Genomic DNA, 23,844 nt, shown 5'->3' with positions numbered 1-23,844 from the left:
TACTCCAATTTGCAAATCAGTTTTTTGAGTTCCAAACGAAATTTTCTTAGCCATTCAATATTATATACATAGAAAGAGCCAATTCAGTCGGTGGGCGGGGAGAGAAGGGGAGAGGCGGTTTTGTATGGACAATTTGTCATGCTGCCAAAACCGAAATCGTGACTTGTCCAAAATAACAACAAATTATTATTATTATGCGTATCAATATCATTATTTCTTTATGTTATTTATTTTTGTCACCCGTTTTATATGAATATTCCATTTTATTTATTTATTTTTTAAAACCTAACAATGGGTAGTGAGACGGCGCCTTCTCTAGGGGGGCTCAGGTCTATGACTTTACGTTTTCAATGTTATAATCCTTGGCAATTTTATTGAACTTGATACTTCTGGAAATTAATTACAAACCATTCAACAACTATATATAGCAAAAGCATTCAATTCGATTAGCAAATAGTTCCTATACAATATCAATTGAATTTGATCGATTGATAGTTCCCGAAAGAGAAACCTGTTTCAAAAGAAAACCAATTAGAATGATTTCATTTGTCGCAATATTTTTAGCTCATTTTATAATACATGTTAGAAAGGTTATGGAAATAGGTCATTGGATTTGATACACTCGATTTCCTTAAACAGGAAGAAACCTTTTGATTTATATTCATGTTTAGTACTTTGAAATACGAGTACTTCTTCTTTTGTTTGTGATTACTTTATTTCGCTTCACTTAGCAAATCATAATTATATCTTTTGATGCGTTTATTCAGGCAATTGAGTGAAATATGGCTGAAAAGTTAAATTAAACAATTTACGCCCAGAACAAGCTGCAAAATGGCAACGGGTCTCGGATCTCGAAGCTCGGATCGGGGAGCTAAGAGCCTTTTCTCCCATATAATTAGGCATGAAATACTTGATTTTTAATTGCAAGCACTCAGAAATCAATAAGCCGTATGTGTGTTAAATGAGCGTGTTGCATGCAACAGCCCACCGGCAATGCGAAGTAAGCGATTAAGTGCAGTGCCCTGCCACTGGCAGAGACCGTCGCGAAGAGGCAAACAAAGCAACGCCAACAGGATACGTCCTTGTGGGCCGTAAACGTTTATCATAATTATCCCGACCAACGCCGCCGACTACCCGATTGTTGTGTAAATTAAAATGTACGAAATTTCCGAACGAACGGCCGCAACGATAAATTGAAAACCATCGACAAAAATTAAGTTGTAAATTAAGCAAATTGCACCAAAGAAGAAAAAAAAAACACAAAAAGAAGCGCCACATGGCTGTTTTTTTGTGTTTGCTAGTGATGCATGATGCGCCCCGTTGCCTTTGGGCCAACCCGAAATAATTGAATTTCGTTACTTCTTTTTGTTGGTTTTTTTTTGGCCATGCCCTGTTAACATTGCGCAATTGACAGGTCCCGATTTACATGTTAACCCAGTGAAGAGAAAAACGAAAATAAATGCGTTTACAATATTTTCGTCAATTTATTACTTTACGCAATCGAAATGACTTCTGGCTTATATAATATAAAAGATGGTTTATCAATTTGATCGATCTGAATTATCCACTCGATACTTCGACTACAGAAAAGTAAATCGGGGCAAATGAATAATTCTAACATGGGTTTGCGCAACATCAAAGGATAAGTTCACATACAAGTTAATCGAAATCATAAACTGGAACATCTCGCTGTTGGTTCTTATATACTTGTCAGATATCTACCAGGTTTGTTTACCAACACCTGCATTTGGCATTCCCTTTCAATTTTGGCGGATTCTCTCAGACCTTAATATATGCATATGTATGTATGTATGTATGTGTCCGATGGTTCTCATTATGAAAACATTTGCCAAAGTCAATGGCCAAAATATTTCTCGATACACACAAACATATGTTTTTTTGGTTTTTGATTGGCAAATGATATGCGAGAGGCTTTAAATATTTTCTTTACAAAATAAATAATGATGAAAACAAAATACAAAGAGAACAAAAATCACTTTGACGTTTTTTGGTTTCACATGTAATAATCATAATAATAATTATAATAATAATTATAATAATCATAAACAAGATTGGGTATTTTTAGCAAACACATCCAACGACGGCTTACAAAAAACAAAAAAAAGAGGGGCCCGACCACTCCCCTCTTCCCCACTCCCTACCAATCTCTATCTCTCCCTACAACGAGCAAAATCGAAACTTGTTTTCTTTCGACCGCCCAGTAATGCAGCGTGTAAACTAGATGATGGCCATAAAATAAAATGTTGAACCCGAAAAGAAAACAAACTAAACAGCCAACAGAACGCGACGCTACCATTGACAGTTTATTCATACCCTAGCTATGAAAGGGGATACACTCACTTTGATAACAGCTTCGACATTTGTCATTCAGTTCTTAACTCAAATGGTTCTAAAGAGAATACTCTCACCCATATAACAGAAGGAAAACTATTGAATAGAAGTAGGAGAGCTACTTGATAACATTCAAAACTTCTAATGCTCTGACTGTGACGAATTATTTGAATGAAGCTTTATACTTTAAAGGAGCGTCTGGATCGAAAACTCAGATAACTAGTTTGAATCCTTCTTGCAAGATGTGTAATCCTTTATAAGTCGCCTATTTGTGCCATTATTCTTTCGTCTCATTCAGTTATTTCAGTTCGAATATTTTCAACTGATGTCTTAACTCAAATATCGATATAAAGATTTCTTCTATTCTTTGCTAATAAAGAATAACCAAATTTTCAGTTTATCTAAGCAATAGCCAAGTGTCTATACCCTTCTGGTCAAGAGGGAAAAACGCCAAGAGATAAAAAAAGGGCACTAGCCATAAAATCAAAAAGCAGATCAGGTGGACGTCCTTGCAATATTGCTAAATATGCACGCACAGTGGTCGCAAAAATTTCTCTTATAACTTGTAGTGCTTTCCAATCATTTGTTTTAGAGTTAATTAGGACTTAAGTGATTGTAGCTTACCATATAAACTACGAATTTGGAATATTTGTCTATGAAAAAATCTACTTTTGACTGAGTTTTAGACCAAAGTAGTTGGGTTTACTTCCACTGTAGGCTTGGGTTGCCTGAAAACCCGTTTTTTCTGATATTGCAAATGCATTTCATTTAATATCTGATGATATCTTGTTAATGTTTTTGTTTTTTACGCCCCAAACCCCCCCCTCAGATGTGGTGGAGGCATTTGACAACCGGAATGATGATGATGATGTACGCACTGGTGATGATTTTGGTAAGTTAGCATCATTTAAAGTTATTCCCCGTTCCTCGCTTCATCCGATTTGAATAGACCACGCAGATGACCACAGTGCTGGGACATGGTCGTCTTATGGATCCACCGGCACGAAATGCCATGTGGCGTTTCGGCTATCCCAATCCGGTTAACTACAACGACAATGAGCTCTTCTGTGGTGGCTATGCGGTGCAATGGGAACAGAATAGCGGCCGCTGTGGTGTCTGTGGCGATGCCTATCATGTGAAATCGCCCAGACCGCATGAGGCTGGTGGTGAATATGCCAAGGGCATCATTTCCCGTTACTATACAGCCGGCCAGGAGATCGATGTGGAGGTGGAGCTGACTGCCAATCATTACGGTCGATTCGAAATGTATCTCTGCCCCAACAACAATCCACGGCAAGAGGCTAGCCAAGAGTGCTTCGACAGATATCCACTGCTAATATCGGGCAGTCGGGAGCATCGTTATCTCATTCCACGTGATGCCAAAAAGAAGGACATATTCCGTTATCGGGTCCGTTTGCCGGCCTATGTAACCTGTACACAATGTGTTCTGCAATGGACCTATTACACAGCCAACATGTGGGGCACTTGCTCGAACGGAACTGAGGCCGTTGGTTGCGGGAAGGCGGGTGAGTAAGATAATCTCTTTGGATTTCTTCTTGTTCAACAACAGGCCAAAAATATTGCAGAAACTTTTCGTAATTGCGCGGACATTGCCATCATATCGAATACTGGAGGCGGTGTACCGCCCATTTTCGTAAACAATAAATCGCCATATCTGCTATACTATCGGGATTATCGTGCACCTGAAGATAATAATATCTTCCCGTTGATTGTGAGGTAAGTGAAAAATATTACTGTGCAGAATCTGCAACTGTCTGAAACTTCCTTGAAGGGTCCAGATCTAGGGCTGTGAAATGGGAGGTACTTTGCTCTACTGAACTACTTATTGCATACTGTAGGGTGCCAAAATTATCCCATTCACAGCCCTAGCTCCTCAAAACAGACGTCAAACGGTAAAGAGTCCCAATATGAATATTATAGTTATTTACAAAATGATTACTCTATTTCAATCTATTACTTTGATTTTCCACTTCACACTCTTTCTTCTTGTGCTCTCTTGTCTCCTTCTTCTTCTGTTCCATTTCCTATTTCTTTCTACTTCTTTTAAGAATTCGAATTTTAACTCTTGCTTTGCTTTTTAGCAATCGTTCCAACGCTTAAACGCTTATCCGCTCACCTGCTTAATTGCTTACCTGCTTAACCGCTTACCCGTTAGCGTTTACCGATTCTTCTAGCTCGACCAATTAACAGTTCAGATCAGATGGTTAAAGGTATACACACATTATACATACTATATCCTACATTAAACGCTTTACCTTTGATAAGAATCCTGCAAAAGGCAAACAAAAAATGGTTTTGGTTAGATAATAATTACATTTGATAATATCTAACAAAGATGTATATACATAGACATTTATTTATAAGGAAAGTGCTTAAATAAAACAAAAATCTATGTTAAATTCATTAATTTAATCATTTGCGTTCTTAGGAGTCTTGTGGGAAATGGAATTAGGTTCTAGTTATGTAGGACGTCGATAAGGTCCTTTCGAAAACAAACAAAATGTAACTATTTCTTCATCACACACGAAAATTTTATTACCATTGATTCTCTCTGTCTCTCACTCACTCTCTCTCTCTGTCTCTCTCTCTCCCTCTCTCGCTCTCTCTCTCCCACTGGCTTTTTTATTTTTATTACAACACCAAAACAAGAAAAAAAAAATATTTGATACGGAAGAACGTAAAGGAAAAATAGATACCCCAAAAATGGTTGAAACGTTCAAAAAATTTGAATTCCTGAGTAGTTTTCGATTTGCTTTCGTGATTGATGATTTTTTGTCGCTTGGAGGCTATGATTAACAACGTATATCCGGATAGGTAAAAGCCATAATAAGTACAAGGAATACGGCGATTTGTACAATGCCAACGGAAACTGTTTTGAGCAACTGCAAATGGACTTTGGGCTCCAGATCCCTGCGGCCACAGGGTGCCACTTGACGACGGCGGCGTCGGCGGTTTTTAGGCAGCGTTTGCAGCACTCCAGAATCCACGGCGGATATGGATGTTGGTGTTGGGACCGGTGTCGTTTGTAGAATGTTTCTTAAAATTTTTGCCTGCTCATCGGACAGATGGGTCTTCGATTTGCGTTTCAAGAGACGTCTGGAACGATGGCCAATGCTCAATGAAGATGAGGACGTTTTGAGCTTGGGCTTAAGTTTATCCGTTTGAGTGGTAACCGTCTGCAATTGATTGGAACTGAAGGTCTGCGAGCTAACCGTTAAGCGATCATGAGCTGATTGGAATCTGGTTGTTGGGTCAAAGGCAGCAGCCCCACCAGTCTCACGATGTTCGCTGGGAATTGAAGTGGAACTGGACAACTTATATGGATCACCATGGGCCAGACTATTTATGAACAAGGCGGTGTCCTGTTCCAGCAAGTTTAAGGGACGCATCGTTGACTTCGGACGCAATTGTTGGATTAAAACATTTGGATTTTCCCGCAATTTGCGAAATGAAGTGCTACGCAATTCATTGGCCTTGGCCAAAATGATGGTGGCAGCAGTCTCAGCGGTTTCAGCTTTCCTGTCGATGTCGCTTCTGTTTAGATTAACTGCTGTTCCTCCTTCTGGCGATATTGTGCCGTGGGATGGCATATAAAAGCATTGTGTATCGTCGCCAGTCTTTATTTCGTTGAGGGTCTTCATCTCGATGCGAAATTCCTTAACCACACCAATATAATGAAATGCAGCCTTTACGGTGGCCCTCTCGCAAATTGTCGGTACCCGCTCTACGCGCAGGCAGTAAATCTTTCGTATGACCAACTCACCCGGCAACAGGGAACGCGGAGTATAGTAAACGCTCGACGATTGACTGGCCAAGCTATTGTCATTGTAAAGATCCATATTGTACGAGTCATTATTATCATCACTTAGGCTACTCAATTGCTTAGGCTGCTCCACATGTCGGTTGTCATCTGCTGGACACACTTTGGATACACGCAATGTGGCCACCAGTTGCTCACCCAACTGCTGCAATAGTTTTATTTCATTCTGCAATGTCGGTATATTCTGGCATACCAATTTCTCAAGCTTCTCATTTTTACGATGTGCGACATTCTCATTCTCGTTCTCATCCTCATTGTTTTCGTCCTTGCTGTCGTCCTGTTGGTTGTTGGCGCAGTTGGCCAAACGTTGAAGTTGCGTCTCCTGTTGCCGCACCTGGCGCAATTGAGTTTCAAGCATTTGTTGATAGCTTTTGCCGGGCAGTTTCGAGAAATGCTCTTCCACTTCCAGTTGTCGTTTTTGTAGGATTTCCAAACTATTGTATGGACTGGAAGTGGAAGTCGACGAGAGATCACTTGAGTTATTGATGACATTGTCAATGTCAATGGGATTATCATCCATCATGCCGCCATCGGCTTCGAAAGCGGCCTCTAGATGCTCATTACTTTGACGCAATTGTCGAGCGGTTAGCAACTCCTTCACCTTCTTCACCGGCTTACAAAGATAGACAAAACTCTTGTTCTGCTGATCAGGCAATCGTATGGCATTGGCCAATTTAATACGATGACCATGTCGACCGGAGCTGCTGCTGGTGCTACTGGTCTGATCGGGCATGCTGCTTATCTGGATTTCGCTGCCACTGGGCAAATATGGTGACTTGGCTGGCAATCTTTCGCGTGTTCCTAGATTCAAGGGTGGACAAACAGTTGGAGGTACGGCAACATTTTTTCCTCCTGCCACTTCTTTGTTATTGCTAATGTTGGTGTGGTTGTTGTTGGCCAATCGTGCCACACGGGGCAGCATATAATGATGGTTACGTGCCAGTGGCTGTTGTTGTTGCTGCTGCTGCTGCTGCTCTGCCTGCATCGGTTGATTCGAAACTCCTCCACGTCGTCCTACATTTGGCTTCCCGATACGTGTGCCCAAATCTCCAGCTTGGTTAGCTGCTCCTTTGGCACGTCCTTGACTCAAACACCGCGTCGCAGCGACTGCCGGGGCTGGGGCTGGCGCTGGAGCTGGGACAACAGCTTGTTATGTACATAACAAGCAAATCTAAACAATCTCCAACTTACCTGGCACTGTCGTCGTCATTTGCTCTGGCCGTATACAAGGAGTCTTGCGACGCACTGTTTGAGGCGATTGTGGTGTCTTCGGCGACAGAGTCACTTCATGATTACGACCCATCTGCTGCTGCTGTTGCCTTACGGGATTCAAACGTTGTCGATGCATCATTAGACATCTGCAGCTTCGGATTTATCTAGATAGATGATGGAACTTTTTGCCCGGTTTTATATGTGTGTGCGTGTTTTTTTAAACTTTTTTTTTGCTTTGTTTAATGTGAAAGAAATTCGCTGATCCAAAAACAAACAGAATAAATATCTAAATATATTATATATATATATATATGTACACAGATCTATATATATATATATTTTATGCGTTTTGAAAGAGTTGAGAAAATTATAAATAATAGTTCACAAAATTATATTATGTTTTGGGCTCTGGTTGACATCAAAGTCAAAAGTCTTAGACCCGATAAAAATTTCACTCTCGATATGAACAGGTAAGGCAAATAAACTAGGTAAATGGGCTCACTGAAATATCAGGGCCATCTGAGATTAACGTAAATACACAAAGTTCGAATGAGTTTGAAATTTTTAAGCTGCATCTAAATCAAGTCAAGCTCTGTGTCCTTTCTCTGACTCGAAATATTTTGAAGAAATGACTTTCTGAAATCGGTTGAAAATAGCCCAAAGAGGGGATTAGCTTAATTAGAAATATGATCTTTTTTAAATCGTTTAAAAACTGATCAAAATATCAAAGAAGTTAAATTCGGCTATGCCGAAGTTTATATACCCTTGCAGTCCTTGACAATAATAATTTCACATGTTCAAAATTTGTTTTCTGCAACTCAATTCATTAATATACAAACAAAACAATTTTACTCTTCATACTATGTACAATTTGTTCTTCTTCTTCCCTCATTCCCTAAGCAAAGCAACGCACGCATACACATACAGTTTATGTAGCGTTGCGTCTGTGTGTGTATGCATGTGCTCTGTTGATTTGATGATGACGTAGTAGGCAGCAAGCAGAGCTGCCGGCAGCGATTGAACCGATTTATATAGACTGTAACTTGTGTTCTATTTATCCGATCAGGGTCAAATTTTGGGATCTGAGATTTTATATCAAATTCTATTATATTGGTAAATTTCATGGGGATACTCCAATTTTTGCAAAAATTTTTGTTCCAGAGCTATATGATATAGTAGTCCGATCCCAAAGATTTTCATACTTTATCTCACCCGGGTAAAAAAAAGCTCCCAAAAAAAATTTCATCCCGATAGCTCTTAAGATGGCTGAGTAAAACGCGTACGCACCGACGGACAGACGGACAGACGGACAGACGGACATGGCTATATCGACTTAGCTTCTCATGCTGATCAAGAATATATATACTTTATGGGGTCGGAAACGTCTCCTTCTGTGCGTTACAAACATCTGACCAATTTTATAATACCCTCTGCAAGGGTATAAAAACAGTTTAAGAAAAGCAAAAAGCTTCATTAAAAATTAATTTAAAAAATTCTCTAAATTTCTGAAAATCCTTCACTTCCATAACTCGCAAGTAAAGATCCCAAATCGAACACTGTTTATATTTAGAAATCAAATTCCCAAGGACAACCGCAGGATGACATTCGAAACATTACTTAGATAGAGAAAGGGAAAGAGAGAGAGAAATTCTAAAACTGATTTAAAAATTTTTTTCCTATTTAATTGTTTTTGTTTTCATTTTTATGCACATTGCTCCTAACGAATGTATTTTAATTATCCATAAATTGAACACGATGTCCTTGCTTCTCGCCCTTGGCTGATGAGGACGAGGATCTCACTTGCTCCATGAGTCTTGTGTTCTGCTGAGCTCGCTTCTGTAGATTCTCATAGTGTCGAGCAATGCGATCGCAATTATTCACCGATTGATCCCAGGGATCCCGATTGGATACGGCAGTACGGGAGCTGGGAGCCGTAGAAGTTGTTGCCGATGACGTTGACGATGGTTCTGGGGCCAAGGCTTGAAAACGTGGCGAACTCGCTGTATTCAATTGCCAGCTATAGGCATTGCTTTGCGTTCCATAATTTCTGGGCACTACGGGGGTGCTGGCCATAAAATCCGTCGTCGGCTGTCGTTTTAGAATGCCGACCACGCCAGTTTCGGTTTGATTGTTGTTTCCCCTTCCACCTGCTGGCGCATTTGCCGTAAATTACTCTCGGATAAGGCATTCCCGTAGGATATTCTTAGCTCGGCATTTCGACGACGTTGCTCGGATTGACGTTTCAGTTCTTTGGCGGCTCTCATGGCAAAAATAAATCGACAATTATGTGTATTGGGCAATGCTGCAAAAAGTGAATCCGAAATAAAATTTCTATTGGAATTTAATATGAGTTTCCCTTGAAACCCAATGTCAGACATAAACGAGAAGAACGAACTGTGATCTCACAGCCTTTCCGTCCAACTTGTGTAGTTTGATAACCATTTTTCCTAATTTACTTTTCAGGGATCAGAAGTGCATAGGAGCACCGCCATTCCGTTCCCTGCCCGGCATCGATAACTGGTGTGAGATCAACTGTCTACGCTATCCACCCAACTGCCCGGAGACTGCCTGTCATTGTCCGTAAGTAGACAGAACGATGTTTTCACTCTTATTTCTTCCTTGCTGAGATTCTTATTGTCCTTCTGCTTTCAGTCAGGAGTGCGTGGCCATCGGCGAGCTGGCTGGACGTGAGGGAGCCGATACCTATTGCATGGATGAATGCCTCAATTACAAATCGAATTGCCCACGTGACAGATGTCGCTGCTACTAGAAGAAAACCCCTCTCCCCTCCTTCTCTCACTCTTGTACATACATATATATTTGTCTTTATATATGTATATATAAGCGTAGATCCTATATACATACAAGCTGTGCTGCCAATTTGCCCATTGCCTAAAGTGAAAATAAACTCGAAATGTTAATTTTGAATTGCATATTGTGAGTTGGGTGGGGTGGGGTGGTGTGGTGTGTGCAGATCCTCTTTCTAATGGTTGGATTGGAGAGTCGAATGTGTTATGAATTTATTGTTAACACTTATTAAGAGTTAATCGCTCTTTCTTTCTCGTTCGCATCAATTGGACTGGGAGAAGCTGCTCAATCTCTTTTCATCGCCTCATATAGAAAGGGACGGGTGAAAGCTTCCAACAGTTCTCGCTGCTCGCGCACACGTCGAAGACGTGTCATAGGCGACTCTTGGCTATCATGGCAACGTCGAGTCCTAAAGAGAGCCGACACAGTGTTTCCCAGCTGATGCCAACGCTCAGTTGCCCGAGTCTCAACGATTGGATCCAAGAGATCAAGCGCATCATCATCCTTGCCTGAATGTGCCAATGAAAACGATGGCGACGGCGATGACAATGACGACGAGGCCGTTGTAAATGCCGAGAACTTGTAAGGCTTGGCAGCCGATGACCCTGGAGCCGGCAGAGTCAGTGGCTGAGAAGGCGTTAAAGAGGGTGGCGGCATGGTTTGGCTTTTGATTAAAACCTCGGCACGCTCCTCTCTGGCATCCTCTTCGTTGTCTTCATTAAGCAGAGCCTCCGCACAGCCCATTTCAGCTTCACACACATGAGCATAGCTCGAGGCAATTCGGCGCAGCGACGTGGTCATAGAGTCCGATGGCACCAATACTGCTGCTCCTTCAGATAATTCCGGATTTGCTTGTTCAGATAATGATTTGAGGTCTTTCTCCTTTGCTGATGGTTTCAAAACTACCATTTGGTGTGGTTTTTCAGGCTCGGGGTTTGACTTTGCCTTTGGATTAACAAAAACCATTTTACCCATAGATGATACCAGTTTAGTTGGATTCGCAATGGGATTGACCATAGCTGCTGCACTCTGACGATTACGCATCCGATTTAGATTCATGGTCGATAGCTTATTGCCATAGCTAAGGCGTCGCTCGGCACGTTCGCGGCGCGCCTCTTCCGAGGTCAGGGATTTTAATTGGCCAATTTTGACCTTTTTGTCCGTCATCTTGGAGACTGGCATACGTGGCCGCACACAGTCCACTCTTTTGCAGACTTGAACAAGAAAAAAAAGTATTTATAATTCGGATGTTTAAAACTATTGCCAAAACTTGCGCTATAAATTTTGAGCCGAGCTGAAAGAAAACAAATATCAAATTTAGAAAGCAGAGCGCTCTGGGTTTTCGTAATGAAACTTCGAAAAATTATGTTTGCTCGGTCTCTGTCTCTCTCATTATATTTATACCTTTAACAGATTATGCTCTTGCAACTCTTAGGTGACATTTGGCAAATTACAAACTATTTTAAAGATTAAGATTATGAATAACTAAGTACCTATCTGGGACTCAATGGGGGTGTAAGCGAACTTTGATTTTACCAAAGTTTTTGAGAAACACTTTACTTCTCTTGCATGTTTTTTTTTGGAAAGTTAGTTGAGGGTACAAGTCAACGGATAAGCGGCGCAAACAAAAGCGGACATTTTTCTTCTCTGTCTCATTGACAAGTAAAGTGTTAAGCTTCTATGTATATAATGATATCTAAGGTCTGAATGCAATTCAGAACTGCAGCCTCTTTTTTTGCGGCAAGATGTTGCCTCGCACTGTCGTTTCGACAAGTTTACGCTTTTGAGCAGCCGGCTTTTTCGGCACCCTCAGTCTGGGCCTGGGCACTCTCCTTTGCGGCCATGATGGCCGAAGGCATGGGCAATTTCAGGCCAACGGTTGGTGCTGGCTTATTAGAAAAATAGGGCATACTCAATGCCTCACGGCAGGAACAACGCTTGAGGGGATTCATTGCAAAAAAGACGACGCATTAGTACTAGCATATCGTTGCCAGCTGCTGTAAAGATATTCTGCAATGGGTTCCCAGGGAAGTTCCTAAACTGAAGATAGTCATGAAGCTTGCCAATATGGGGCCAATCGGCTTCAGTTGGTGTACCCAGGGTGGCAAATATGCGAGTCAACTGATCCAAGTCCGAGTCGCCCGGCATGAAGGGAACACGCAACATAAGCTCGGCCAGAATGCACCCAACTGCCCACATATCGACGCCAGTGCCATATTGACGGGCGCCAAACAATAGCTCGGGGCATCGATACCAACGTGTGACCACATGATGGGTGTAAATGCGATTTGGCGATCCAAACACTTTGGCCAAACCAAAATCACCAATTTTGAGCACGCCATCGCTATTGACGAGCAAATTATTGGGCTTTAGATCGCGATGGAGTATCCAATTCTGATGCAAGTACTCCAGACCACGCAGTGTCATTATGGCATAGGCTTTAATATTTGCCTGGGTCAAGATGATTTTCGTATCCTTGATGATAACCTCCAGATCGGTGTCCATAAAGTCAAACACCAGTGACACATTGGACAATTGACCAAAGACATCGACCAGTCCAATGATATTCTCATGTTGCAATTCTTGCAAAATTTTAATTTCACGCAAAGCTGTACGATTGATGCCATCGCGTGCATCTTCACGGCTGCCCTTCTTGATCTTCTTCACGGCCACAATTTGACTAGTCACCATATCACGAGCCTTGTACACAATGGCAAACTGCAACAACAAGGACAACGACAACGACTCAGCAACGACTCTTGCCGGTTTTGCGTATTTTGAAGCTCACCTGACCCTCACCCAGAAATGACAGTTTGGCATAGCGATCCTTTTTGCTATCTTCGTTGCGAATCATTTTGTGCGTTTAAAGCTTCAGCTTACATAAAAAATTGCAAAAAAACAAAAAACGACAGAAAATAAACAAAATAATTGGAGAGTAGTTCCAACCAAGCCGCTTTGCTGAGAGTAGAATACCCTTTGCATCGCAATGTTGAACTAGTTCCCATCAGTTAAATACCAAACTATTTATGGTTGACAAATAAAACTTATTTTACATCGCTTTTTTTATATATGGGGAAACCAATGGTTTTTTAACTCAACTTAATTAACAACAAATTTGTTTAATTTGTGTAAACATTCTGTTTTGGTTTTGCGGTGAACCAGTGTGTCCTCATATGCAGTTCCTAAGGGCTGCTGGATACCAAATCAGAGAATGCATTTACCAACACAGGAAATTTGTATTGACAATTTCGTAAATAGTTTTTTTTTTTTTTTTGCTATAAGTATTATCTTAAGTAAAACTCAAAAAATTGTATAAAACCAATATTGATTGTATATTAGACTTATAATGGCCATAGACACAGATTTGATGAAGTGCAGCAAATGCGGCGAAATGCGTGTTAATCAAGCGAAACAGCAAGCAGCAGACGATGGTCGTGCGATGGACACGGTAAAAGAGGAGGAGGAGGAACTAGAGAGCAGCAGCAGGACCACTAGCAGCAAGGGCGATGCTGTACTCAACTCTGCAACGTGTGCATCATGCGAAGCGCTAGACACAAAGGATGAGTCAAAGCCATCAACGGATTCAGATACGGCAATGGCAACGGCATCAAAAACAGATGCAATAGATGCACTAAAAACGGAATTAAATATAGATTTAACAACTACAGAAGAAATGCCACCACCACTCAATGAACCTAACAGTGCTCCCGATGAGTCCAATGTAGCAATGGATATAGAGCCAAAGGTGAAAGATGATGAAAAGCTAGAGCCAATTGCAATAGCTACATCAACAACACCAACCCCAACCGCAGCCCCAGTGCCAGAATCCAGTGCTAGTGGGAAACAGTCGATTGAAGAGAAAACTGAAACTACAGCACCAACATCTCCTGCACCTCCACCACCACCTCCTCCACCGCCGCCGCAGACGGCTCCACCTACATCGCCGCAAAGTTCGCCAGAGCGAATTGCTGCACCACCGCCGCCGCCGCCACCGCAACTCCAGCAGCGATCTGGCAAAATCACACGTAGCAGTCTGAACGGATCCACCACAGCAAACCGAGCACCCACCATTATGAAACGTTTACGCAAGAGCACCCGTTCCACTCGTTTCAAATCGAAGCTAACTGGCCGAACAAATCTCAGCAATGAACGCGACCGATCATCGAATGGTCATAATGGTGCAGACGGCGCTGGATCCTACAACTCTGCCAACCATAATCAAGGCTTCCCGCATTCGAACAGCAAATCTCAGGGTAAATCATCAGCTGGCAATAATCTTGGCGGCAACTCGGGCGGCACATCCGGCGGCGGTTCATCATTTGCCAGAAATCGTCGTGCCCTGTTCAAGCGCCCTGCACAAAAACAACCCAAAGTCCAGGCCACAACGCGATTTGTAAAGAGTGTTTTCTACAAGGGCAGCTATATGCAAATTGGCGATATTGTCAGCATTGTCGATAGCCAACAGAAAGTGTATTATGCTCAAATTCGTGGTCTCTTGGTGGATGCATATTGTGAGAAATCGGCATTTCTTACATGGCTAATTCCGACACAGGATAGTCCGGATCCCAAAGAGGGTTTCGATCCAGCTACATATTTGATAGGTGAAATTCAAAATATTCCAATAATTGATTATCAGACACTTTGCCGGATTTGCGTTTCACATAACCCATCCACTTGCACGTGTTCTTCTTCTGTTTCCAGGTCCCGATGAAGACTTATCCCGCAAATTGTGTTATTTGGAATTTGTTATGCATGCACCAAGCAATTATTATTTTGACCGAAGTACACCATTTCCTCTGCCTGATGTGGATGAATATACGGCACAAAGGTCCGGTGGTTATCTGTGGACACGTTTGCCCATTATTAAGAGGGAGAAGAGAGTTAACAATAGCAACAATTGCTAGCCAAAAGATTGGGCAAGGATATGATTGGCTTAGGATTAAACAGAATGAGACATTATGATTAAAATGTTTCTATACCCTGTACCCATTAGGTACAAAGGGTATATTTTAGCTCATCTAAATGAAAGACAACTTCTATCAGAAGTCGGTGGAGCAGTTAATTCTACATTTGTCTGTCTGTCCGATGGAGAGAGAGAAAGACAGAGTGAGAGATGCAATTTTTAGTACAACAAATTATATTAGTTCAAATTGAAATTGTGCAAAATAGTTCTTACCTTTCCAAATGCTTATTTACATATTTTTACATATTTTGCGGGTTTTACAGAAAGTACACATAAGTTTACTCTATGATTTGTTTTTGGATTCCTTTTACTGTGGTCCAGGGTATATCAATGTCGGGCAACCGACTGATCATCAGAATTTTTTTTATTTGTAATTTATTGGTCAACATGAAAATATAACAATATTTGTAAATGTATTCCTCTATGTGTACGATTCTTATTTTTTTTTTCACTACTTTTAGTACGAGGATCAAGAACACTTTTTTATATTGGACAGTTATCGCAGTCCTAAATCAGTATTTAAAATGTTAGTAAACCACACACGACTACGTTTTGGAAAAAAACACATATTTAAGTTTAATAACGCTTTTCTATTTCGTTCGCAAAATAATCAAATATTTGATTTCTTAACTTAAAATAAGCCCGACTCAAAATGAGCCAGAAATGGCGACCCGCTCAAATACTGGTAGTTGCCATTCAGCTGTGCATTGAAATACTGGCAAAGTCGCAAACCAAAGTGGAAGTTGAAGGGCGCGAAAAAGTTTCAAAGTTTAAACTGTGTTAAATCAGGATTCATTATTCAATCGACTAAAAACGGGAACAAAGACAAAAATATCTAAAATGAAACGGAATCTTTGCTGCATTTAAGACTCTTCGTCTTTATTTTTGCATTAAAATAAAATGATAAGTCCCAAAAACGTTCCTAATCCTTGTTGTGGTTCCATATCATATGGACAAACCTATTTCCAGAACAATACAGAGATTGAAACCTATGAGTAATAATGAATTTTGATGTTTACATATTATAGATATGCAGTGATGATACTGAATTGCGAACATTTACATTTATAGTACACATGTCGGCATATATTTTTATTATTATTCACCTTTGCCCATAGAGTGTAACATTTTGATTTAATGAATAGCAAATCAATTGTTATTGATTGTTATTGCCTTTACATATTTGTACACATATGTAAGTATGTACATACATACTTACATACATACATATGTATATGAATAGCACATGTGTACAAAATTCTTATCAATTTTCTCAATGTTTAATTGATTGAATCCATGGAAATGCGGTTAATGATTTACTTTGGAAATTGTTGATTTCTAATCGTGTGTTTACAACGGTTTCTGTAGCCACGCGCCATACAAATGATTCTGTTTGCTGTTTGCGTTGAAAGTTGAAAGGTCAACACCATCTTGCAGCAACAGCAATAACAACAACAACAACAAAAACATAATGCCAACAGTCTGGCCAGGCCAAGGACGCGGACGTGGCCCAGACAATGTGCAGACATCCTTAGCCGACTCAACCGAATTGTTGTGTGTGTGCCAGACATTGACCTTGAAGGTCGTCTTGCCGACTGCAGTTCATTGGCCAGGGCTAACACCGACCGTCAGTTGAAAACCCGCCATCCACCTACCATCATCATCATCATTGCCCACCCGCCGCCACCCATCGAACAATCCAACAATCCGCCAGCAATGTGTGTCTATGCCCGCTGGTTGGCCAACGACCGAATAACCGAGCATTTTGCCCTCGCCCATACCCTCTTCTGTGTTCCATCTTGCTCCACCTAAAACCGTCGTTGGACTGCCTCTTTAATCTAACCTCTGTCAGTGTATTGACTCCAACGATAATAACTTCGTGTGTATGTTTAAATTCTGTTTTGCATTTTCGTTGTTGTTCAATAAACTTGTCATCTATAATCATGACCGACCTTAACCTGCTTTTCAATTGTTTATGAAGGTCCCTGGGAAGCCGAAATGTTCACCCCGTGCTAATAGATTCGTTTGGCTGTTGATTTCAGGCACAATGTGTTGAAAAAATTGACAAGCCATGCTAAAAATAATCAAATCTACTAAAATTCAAAAGAAAACCAAAAATCTACACGTGTCTCGGAACAAGACGGATTAGGACAAAACTGTTATACAAAACATAAATTTGAAGTTATAAGCATCCGATTTAAGTGGTACCTATACATTACTGTTATATGTAACTGTTATACAAAGCGGACTCAAATTGCTTTTCACTTGATGGGACAGGACATTCTGTCATCGTCCATGAAATATTCACCTGTGTTTCAGGTAAAGCTAGCAATATTTTGAAATTTTTCTATTATTTCGCATTCATTTCGATTTCAACGATATCAAAGTTCATTTGCAAGACACATATATTTCATATTTGTTGTCGTTGCAGTCTGCATCCGAGTTGGACTCTTGTCTAGGCTGGCTCTCGGCTATCACCAACTCAATGAGCACCTTCTGGGTCAATAATCTTGTTGTTGTTGCTGTTGTTGTTGTTGTTATTGTTGTTGTGCTGTTGGCGCCCCTTTGCCGCACATGTCAATCAATGGTAAGTAGATCCAATTTTAGCTTGTGTAAACAATAATACTGCTCGATCCGCCCCCGAATCGTCTATGCGCAAGAAATGGTCTTATCACTCACCCACACACCCACACACACCAATACACACACTCGAAGAGGGCATGACTAAAGGAAAAATACCAGAGAAGAGATCCTTATTTTTCTCTATTTGTATTTTTCCCATAGGTGACGTCATTTTTTACCCGCTCCCTCTCTCTATCTATAACTCTCTTTTCCTCAAACAATCCCTGGCTTACACTCCTTCTCATTCCCACCCACCGTTCTTGTTTGGATTTTGTTTTTGTTTTTAAAAAGCACAGATTATGCGCTATAAATAGGCAAACTGAACAAAAAGAAAAAAATCAACGATTGAGACTAAAGCATTGTATATTCCCCATACATACATACATATATTAAGTATATGTACATACATATGTGTTCGTATATATATATAGACGCATAGTATTACTCGTACTTATAATCGAAACTAGATCACGTTGAATTCACGTTGACGTTGTTTACATGTGTTCCCCTAGTTGGGACTACGCTTAGCGCCCCCGACTTCGATCATGCCTTGCCTTCCTTCCTCCTGCCGCCTTCCATATGCCTCACCAGCCTTTGCCAGCGATTCCCGTCTCCGATGTGACTGGTTTCCGTTCTTCGTTCATGGCTCTGGGCTCTGGGCTGCAGCACAACATCAACACATAAACACATAAACAACAATTCTTATCAACGAGAAACCCTCCGCATGACCCCTCTTATGCCATACAACATCACTATCAATGTGTCGGGCACAAGTCGAAGTCGCCTCCAACATATAAGTATGTACATATGTATATGGGGTATGTGGGGTACCGAAACCATAACCGAAAACGTAACCGTAACTAATTCTAACCCAAAAGTTGATCATTTCTTTCGTTGGAGTCGGCAAAACTAGAAAACACAATTCAGGACCTCATTATCCTGATTTGAAGATGAGGCTCTCAATAAATGAAAATAAGGATAAAGCATCGAGCCAAGATCGGTTAATCGGTTTCACATAACCTTGACATAATAGTCATAGTAATAGTTTATGTATGTATGAATGTACTTAGATTGTTTATAAACATTTACTTGTATGAAAGAGTTGTCATTTTTAATTATTGCTTATTAAGACGAGGTCAGCTTTCATTTTTTGTCTTGTTTTTATCGTCTTTCCTAGTCGATTTATGGGGACTCGTACTACGAGTCATCAATGCGTTTCCATTCCCAATCCATTTGGGCCTTATCAGGCAAGGAATCGAATAATAATAACAAGTGTATCAATATCAATTGAGGGGTGCCCCCACAGGTTAAACCGAAATGAAGTCGGGGGCTGTCCTCTCTTCGTATTCATCATCACATCTGTCATCATCATGATCATCACTTGTGTGTGTGTGTGTGTGTGTGTGTGCGTGTGTGGATGGAATGGGGATGGGGGATGGATGGATTTACTCTAGTTGTACTTGTTGTTTGCATGAAAAGTTGCCAAGCTGATAACTGCATCTCACTCTCACTCTTCCTCTCTATGTCTGTCTCTGTCAGAAAGTGTCTGTACTTTGTTCAGTGGGGATCTTATTAATATTATATTGTCATTGTTATTATTATTAACGCTGATCACACACACATGTGCACAAATATAAGTACTATAGTACAGTCGATGGCAAAAGTTTATGTACAATTTTTAGAAAATTGAATTGAAACCAATTTACAAACAATATTTCCTGTTGAGAGAATGCAAATTTGTTGTGTCCAAACTCTTTTCGGGCAAACTGTACAATTCAATTCAATCAGTGGTTAGTGTGGCAACACTGTGCCTATTAGTAGATTTTTTTGATTGAAATTGAATGTGTCATGGACAATTGAAATGATGACGTAGTGATCCATCTCCCACTATCCCCCTCTCTCTCTCTCTCTTACAAACTTAGAAAAATGTGTAGATATTTGTAATTGGGTTAGTACAGAAGAAGAACACGATGTTGCAAATAAATCTTGATGCACTGTGCCCAACACACACGCAGTGGCAAATTCTGTCCATGTCTGTGTGTGTGTGGGTGTGTGTGTGCGTCTCCTCCATAACCGGGGCTTCGCGGACTGCTTGAAGCAAGCCAAGATTTCTTTTTCAATTTGGCTGTGAAACAACAAAGAACAAAAGCAAGGAATTATTTTCATATTTCCCATTAATCCCGATTTCAACAGGCAATGTTAAATTTAAAAATTAAATAATAATAAGAAATCCAAAATATTAACAACAACAAACAAAACCAAAACTTCTTCTATCGTGTGTTGTGTGTGTGTGTCCAAGTGGGAAGCAACAATCAACAAGAAGAGCAACAGCAACAACAAGAACAATAGCTACAAACGCCCCAAGTCAACGCTTTCAATCGGAACGTCTAATTATAGGAATCCAAAGTGTCTAAAAATAAAATTCTTCATTCAATTCCACATTTCAATTCCACAAACATGGGCAAACACAAATCTCGTATTGTCGTAGAACGGTTGAGGGAGTGAGATAGCGAACTGACTTTCGTAAGTCAACACGAACAGCTGTTTCCAGTCTAAAGTGAAGTGATAACAGAGAACTAACGGAGCTGCAGCAGCAGCAGCAGCAGAAGAAGGTGGTGGAGGAGGCAGGCGAAGTGGAATTGGAAGTGAAACTGGAAGTGGAACTGAAGGTGCGGTGTGGAGGGGCGGGCTATTGTAAAATCTGTCTGGCAAGGAAACAAACACATACAGGGCAAGCGCAACCAGTTAGAATACGAAACAGCGATAGGATCTCAAGAACGAGACGGTTGTATATATAGACAGAGAGAGAGAGAGCGCCAAAGAGAGAAAGACCTAGAGAGAGAGAGAGAGAGAGAGCGAAACAATACTCTCTTTGCTGCAGCGCCACAAATCAAGCACACAAAACCCCCAAAGCGTGTTCCAAATCCAAACCAGCCGCATTGTCATCATCATCATCAGCGCGGATCACCGTCGCCGCCACCGTCGCCGCTGACGACGACGCCGCTGCCGTCACCACTCTGAACCACCACCCACTCATTCACTACCCCGCAATGCAGCAATTACGGGCATTACGTTAACTACCGCCATCAAAGACACTCTAAACTGAAATCGATATCATCGTACCCGATACACACACCGACGCACATTGTATCCCAAATAGTTTTATAATTTTCAATTGTTTTATTTTAATTTGTGTTTTGGTTTTTTTTTAAATTTTTTTTTATTGAAAATTTATTGTGATTTTGAAACTTTGTGATTGAGCAAAAGAGCGGAAAAAATTCAAGCAAGAAAAGAAAAAACAAGAAAGTTCCTTAAGCAAGTGATAAGTTGTTTAACCCAAAATATATATATTAACCTTAGTACATATATAAGTACAACAAATATACGCCCAGGACTCACTATAAGCAGCAGATCTAGGAAATCTACACACACCCACTCAAACAACCCCATATATACATATATATATATATACATATATATATAACTATATTCACATCGCTATAGTGCAGAATCCAGCATGCCAAAGTGAGTATAAATCACAAGAAAGAATATAATAAACACTTACTTACCTAGTCATAAGAATACATTCGAAAGGGATGGAAGGAAGTTTTCCTTTCTCTGATTCTAATTTTATTAGAGACACTCCTTTATTCATTATACTTTGACATCCTTCCATGACATCTATAATTTCTGTTTCAACTTAATACAATTTGCAAAGTAACCCAGTTAGGGATCCTGGCGGAAGAAATTCAGGGAAGTCTCCTTCTTTAGGAACCAAGGAAGGATTAAATGTGAATAGACAAAACTAATATCCAACTTAAAACGATTTCACTTCGCCAAAACGACATCTGAATCCGCTTTAACAACTTTGTTGAACTGCAAACTCACTTTGGAAGTAAATTTTAAGGATAATTACTATCCAAGTAGGCAAATTAATCACTTGTAGTTAGTGGTTATAAGTGGAAGAGTTTTATCACATTGATTGACCTGATTCTGACTAAAAAGATAGAGCAATCGATAGATTTGTATACTAAAATCTAATTAGCTGGAATTTCATCCATTAGCACAGATGCCCTCAATGCTCCTTATTCTTCGTATATATATATGTATATAGTCTAATCTAATCATTATTCTAGAAAAACCTGACTTGTGAAAAGCAATTTGCAAATTTTTCAAACAAGCTAAACTAACGACAATAATAATTTCAGTCAATGTGCATACTATTTCATATAAGTAGTAGGTATACCCACACACATTGATACAGTCAGTCAAAAAAGTATGCGTTGATGGGGAAAAACACAAAAAACATGGATTCGTTTTACTGATATTGGTAATTTCTATTCATCCTTTACATTCATCACACGTAAACTTTTGATTTTGATGGGATAGAACATTTTGGCGACCCTTGAGTTGCCAGTTGCCCATTGTTTACTCGACATCAGACATCTCTTAGCACACATTCTTTGGTTGTCGAGATCAGCAAAAACATTGAACCACATACTCTTGGTACTATCTATATCTACATATATACATGTTCGTGTGTGTGTGTGTATGTACGCATGTCTGTTTATACAACCCTTACCCATGCCAATCATGGGCACTAATGTTAAACAAAAACCCGAAACGAGCATTTTGTTATTGTTTTTCCACAACGAATTCATGTTAATAATGATAAGGCAAGAGTTCCACATCTCCTCCCGACAACCACACATAGCTCAGCTCAGCTCGGCTCAGATCAGCTCAACTCAGTTCAGCTCAACGGCTCAAATCGAATCAGATCGGTTTTATTTTTAAACATTGAAGTTTATGTAAATAAATAAATATATTTCCTGGCCCCAGGCGCGACGACATAAACAAATAATAAAAAAAAAAAAAAAAAAAAGACAGCAATCACAATGAAAAATACATACAATAATATTTGAGATACTGATAAGAGAGGAGAACCTATGTATAATCCGAACCAGTATCAGAGTACGCACACACACACAGACACTGACACACACACATGCACATGTGAAAATGAAAATGAAGAAGCCATTTTGGTGTTTGGGGAGGGGAAGTTGTGAAAGCAAAATTAATCTTTCGCCTTGATTTAATCAATTTTCTTGTTTTCCTGTTTTGTTTTTGTGTTTCTGTTTCTTCTTAGATGATTTTCGTACTACCATTATCGCTGAGAATTGCCCTACTCGTGCTCTTCTTCACCCACATCATGGCTTTGGTCAATGCCAGTCCACTTACCTCCCTGCCACCCGAGGAGGAGAGAATGATACGTTGTAGCGATGTTCTGGCCGAGTCCATACAGTTAATATGCAAGGGACGTACCAACTCCCTGGCGGATCTCTATCGTAAGTGAAATAACACTTCATTTCTGATCTCCCCCATTTTGATCCTTGTTTTGTACTCATTTTCCAGCACGCAGTGTGGGCCAACGCGTTAAGCGTTTAAGTAACAATCAACAGGCATCATCGGGTGGCTTCTATAGAATCCTACAGAGCGGTGCCATCCATGAATGTTGTCGTCATCCCTGCGGTCATTCTGAAATCAAACGATATTGTGCCCCAGATTGAATTCCAAAATCGTGTAGAGGATAAATAGAAATTGTTGTTCTTGATGGGGCAGTCGGGGGACTAACAGGGCGGGGATTCAGTGGGATTTATATCCTGCATATACATCTATATATACCTATATATATACATGTATGTGTATGTATATCCAGTAATTGTCTGACTATATATTTATATGTATATACATATACACACACAATGTCTAATATTATATAATTAATAAAATGAAACAAATGAGAAAATTGTAAACTGAAACCATGTCACTTGTAGAATCAATCGAACAATATCCCTAAAAACGTTAGCTAGAGCAACTTTCACTAGACTAATTAGTAGTCTTTTCTACTAAATCGAGTTATAATTTGGATTAGTTTTCTTATTCAGCTTGATTAAGTTTGCCTTGTAAAGTCAATATTTCACATTTATTCGCATGTGTATATAATTTATAGAGTCATAAATGCTTCCTTCTGTCTGTTTGCTACATA

The 23,844-nt window shown here is 40.2% G+C and overlaps 5 protein-coding genes and 1 long non-coding RNA gene across 9 annotated transcripts; 3 read left to right on the top strand and 3 right to left on the bottom strand.

The window, feature by feature from the left end:
• Positions 1 to 3,322: 3,322 nt before the first annotated feature.
• LOC137587220 (uncharacterized) lies at positions 3,323 to 10,175 on the top strand. The gene is made up of 4 exons (XM_068303544.1): positions 3,323 to 3,878; positions 3,939 to 4,089; positions 9,869 to 9,985; positions 10,058 to 10,175. The coding sequence occupies exons 1-4, from the start codon at positions 3,341 to 3,343 to the stop codon at positions 10,173 to 10,175; spliced, it is 924 nt and encodes a 307-aa protein (XP_068159645.1). The 5' UTR covers positions 3,323 to 3,340.
• On the bottom strand, positions 4,883 to 7,872 carry LOC137586660 (uncharacterized). The gene is made up of 2 exons (XM_068302777.1): positions 7,385 to 7,872; positions 4,883 to 7,327 (listed from the first exon to the last, which is right to left on the bottom strand). Exons 1-2 carry the CDS (start codon positions 7,542 to 7,544, stop codon positions 5,166 to 5,168), a joined length of 2,322 nt encoding a protein of 773 aa, XP_068158878.1. The 5' UTR covers positions 7,545 to 7,872; the 3' UTR covers positions 4,883 to 5,165.
• Positions 10,176 to 10,400: 225 nt separating the features above from the next.
• LOC137587219 (uncharacterized) lies at positions 10,401 to 11,511 on the bottom strand. Its single transcript, XM_068303543.1, has one exon. The coding sequence runs from the start codon at positions 11,393 to 11,395 to the stop codon at positions 10,499 to 10,501; it is 897 nt and encodes a 298-aa protein (XP_068159644.1). The 5' UTR covers positions 11,396 to 11,511; the 3' UTR covers positions 10,401 to 10,498.
• Positions 11,512 to 11,576: 65 nt separating this feature from the next.
• Cdk7 (Cyclin-dependent kinase 7) lies at positions 11,577 to 13,183 on the bottom strand. The gene is given in 4 exon segments (XM_068303542.1): positions 11,577 to 12,014; positions 12,016 to 12,171; positions 12,173 to 12,931; positions 13,002 to 13,183. Coding segments are annotated over 4 exon segments (1,068 nt in total). The 5' UTR covers positions 13,068 to 13,183; the 3' UTR covers positions 11,577 to 11,927.
• Positions 13,184 to 13,444: 261 nt separating this feature from the next.
• Positions 13,445 to 15,592, top strand: LOC137585393 (pinin). Its single transcript, XM_068301156.1, has 2 exons — positions 13,445 to 14,814; positions 14,915 to 15,592. The coding sequence occupies exons 1-2, from the start codon at positions 13,560 to 13,562 to the stop codon at positions 15,115 to 15,117; spliced, it is 1,458 nt and encodes a 485-aa protein (XP_068157257.1). The 5' UTR covers positions 13,445 to 13,559; the 3' UTR covers positions 15,118 to 15,592.
• A 4,332-nt stretch (positions 15,593 to 19,924) lies between these two features.
• LOC137586632 (uncharacterized) lies at positions 19,925 to 23,611 on the top strand. 4 transcript variants are annotated; one of them, XR_011033810.1, is made up of 3 exons: positions 19,925 to 21,323; positions 22,945 to 23,143; positions 23,211 to 23,611. It is a non-coding gene; the product is annotated as an uncharacterized lncRNA (long non-coding RNA). The 4 variants fall into 4 exon arrangements; XR_011033813.1 differs by having other exon boundaries at positions 19,931 to 19,946; XR_011033812.1 differs by lacking the exon at positions 19,925 to 21,323 and adding an exon at positions 21,933 to 22,128.
• Positions 23,612 to 23,844: the final 233 nt, after the last annotated feature.

The sequence above is a fragment of the Drosophila tropicalis genome, unplaced genomic scaffold (assembly GCF_018151085.1).
Source record: "Drosophila tropicalis isolate 14030-0801.00 unplaced genomic scaffold, ASM1815108v1 contig_158, whole genome shotgun sequence".
NCBI classification, from domain to species: Eukaryota; Metazoa; Arthropoda; class Insecta; order Diptera; family Drosophilidae; genus Drosophila; species Drosophila tropicalis.
Note: the sequence above shows the minus strand (reverse complement) of the source record. Positions and strands in the feature narration are given on the sequence as shown.

Bases quoted from the DNA above. Each gene is read 5' to 3' on its own strand.
- LOC137587220 (XM_068303544.1), top strand. From the start codon at position 3,341: ATGGATCCACCGGCACGAAATGCCATGTGGCGTTTCGGCTATCCCAAT. The intron at 4,090-9,868 runs GTAAGTGAAAAA...TTTACTTTTCAG, and splicing joins ATCTTCCCGTTGATTGTGAG to GGATCAGAAGTGCATAGGAG. The intron at 9,986-10,057 runs GTAAGTAGACAG...TTCTGCTTTCAG, and splicing joins GAGACTGCCTGTCATTGTCC to TCAGGAGTGCGTGGCCATCG.
- LOC137586660 (XM_068302777.1), bottom strand. From the start codon at position 7,544: ATGATGCATCGACAACGTTTGAATCCCGTAAGGCAACAGCAGCAGCAG. The intron at 7,328-7,384 runs GTAAGTTGGAGA...CTGTTGTCCCAG, and splicing joins AATGACGACGACAGTGCCAG to CTCCAGCGCCAGCCCCAGCC.
- LOC137587219 (XM_068303543.1), bottom strand. From the start codon at position 11,395: ATGCCAGTCTCCAAGATGACGGACAAAAAGGTCAAAATTGGCCAATTA.
- LOC137585393 (XM_068301156.1), top strand. From the start codon at position 13,560: ATGGCCATAGACACAGATTTGATGAAGTGCAGCAAATGCGGCGAAATG. The intron at 14,815-14,914 runs GTGAAATTCAAA...TTCTGTTTCCAG, and splicing joins TCCAGCTACATATTTGATAG to GTCCCGATGAAGACTTATCC.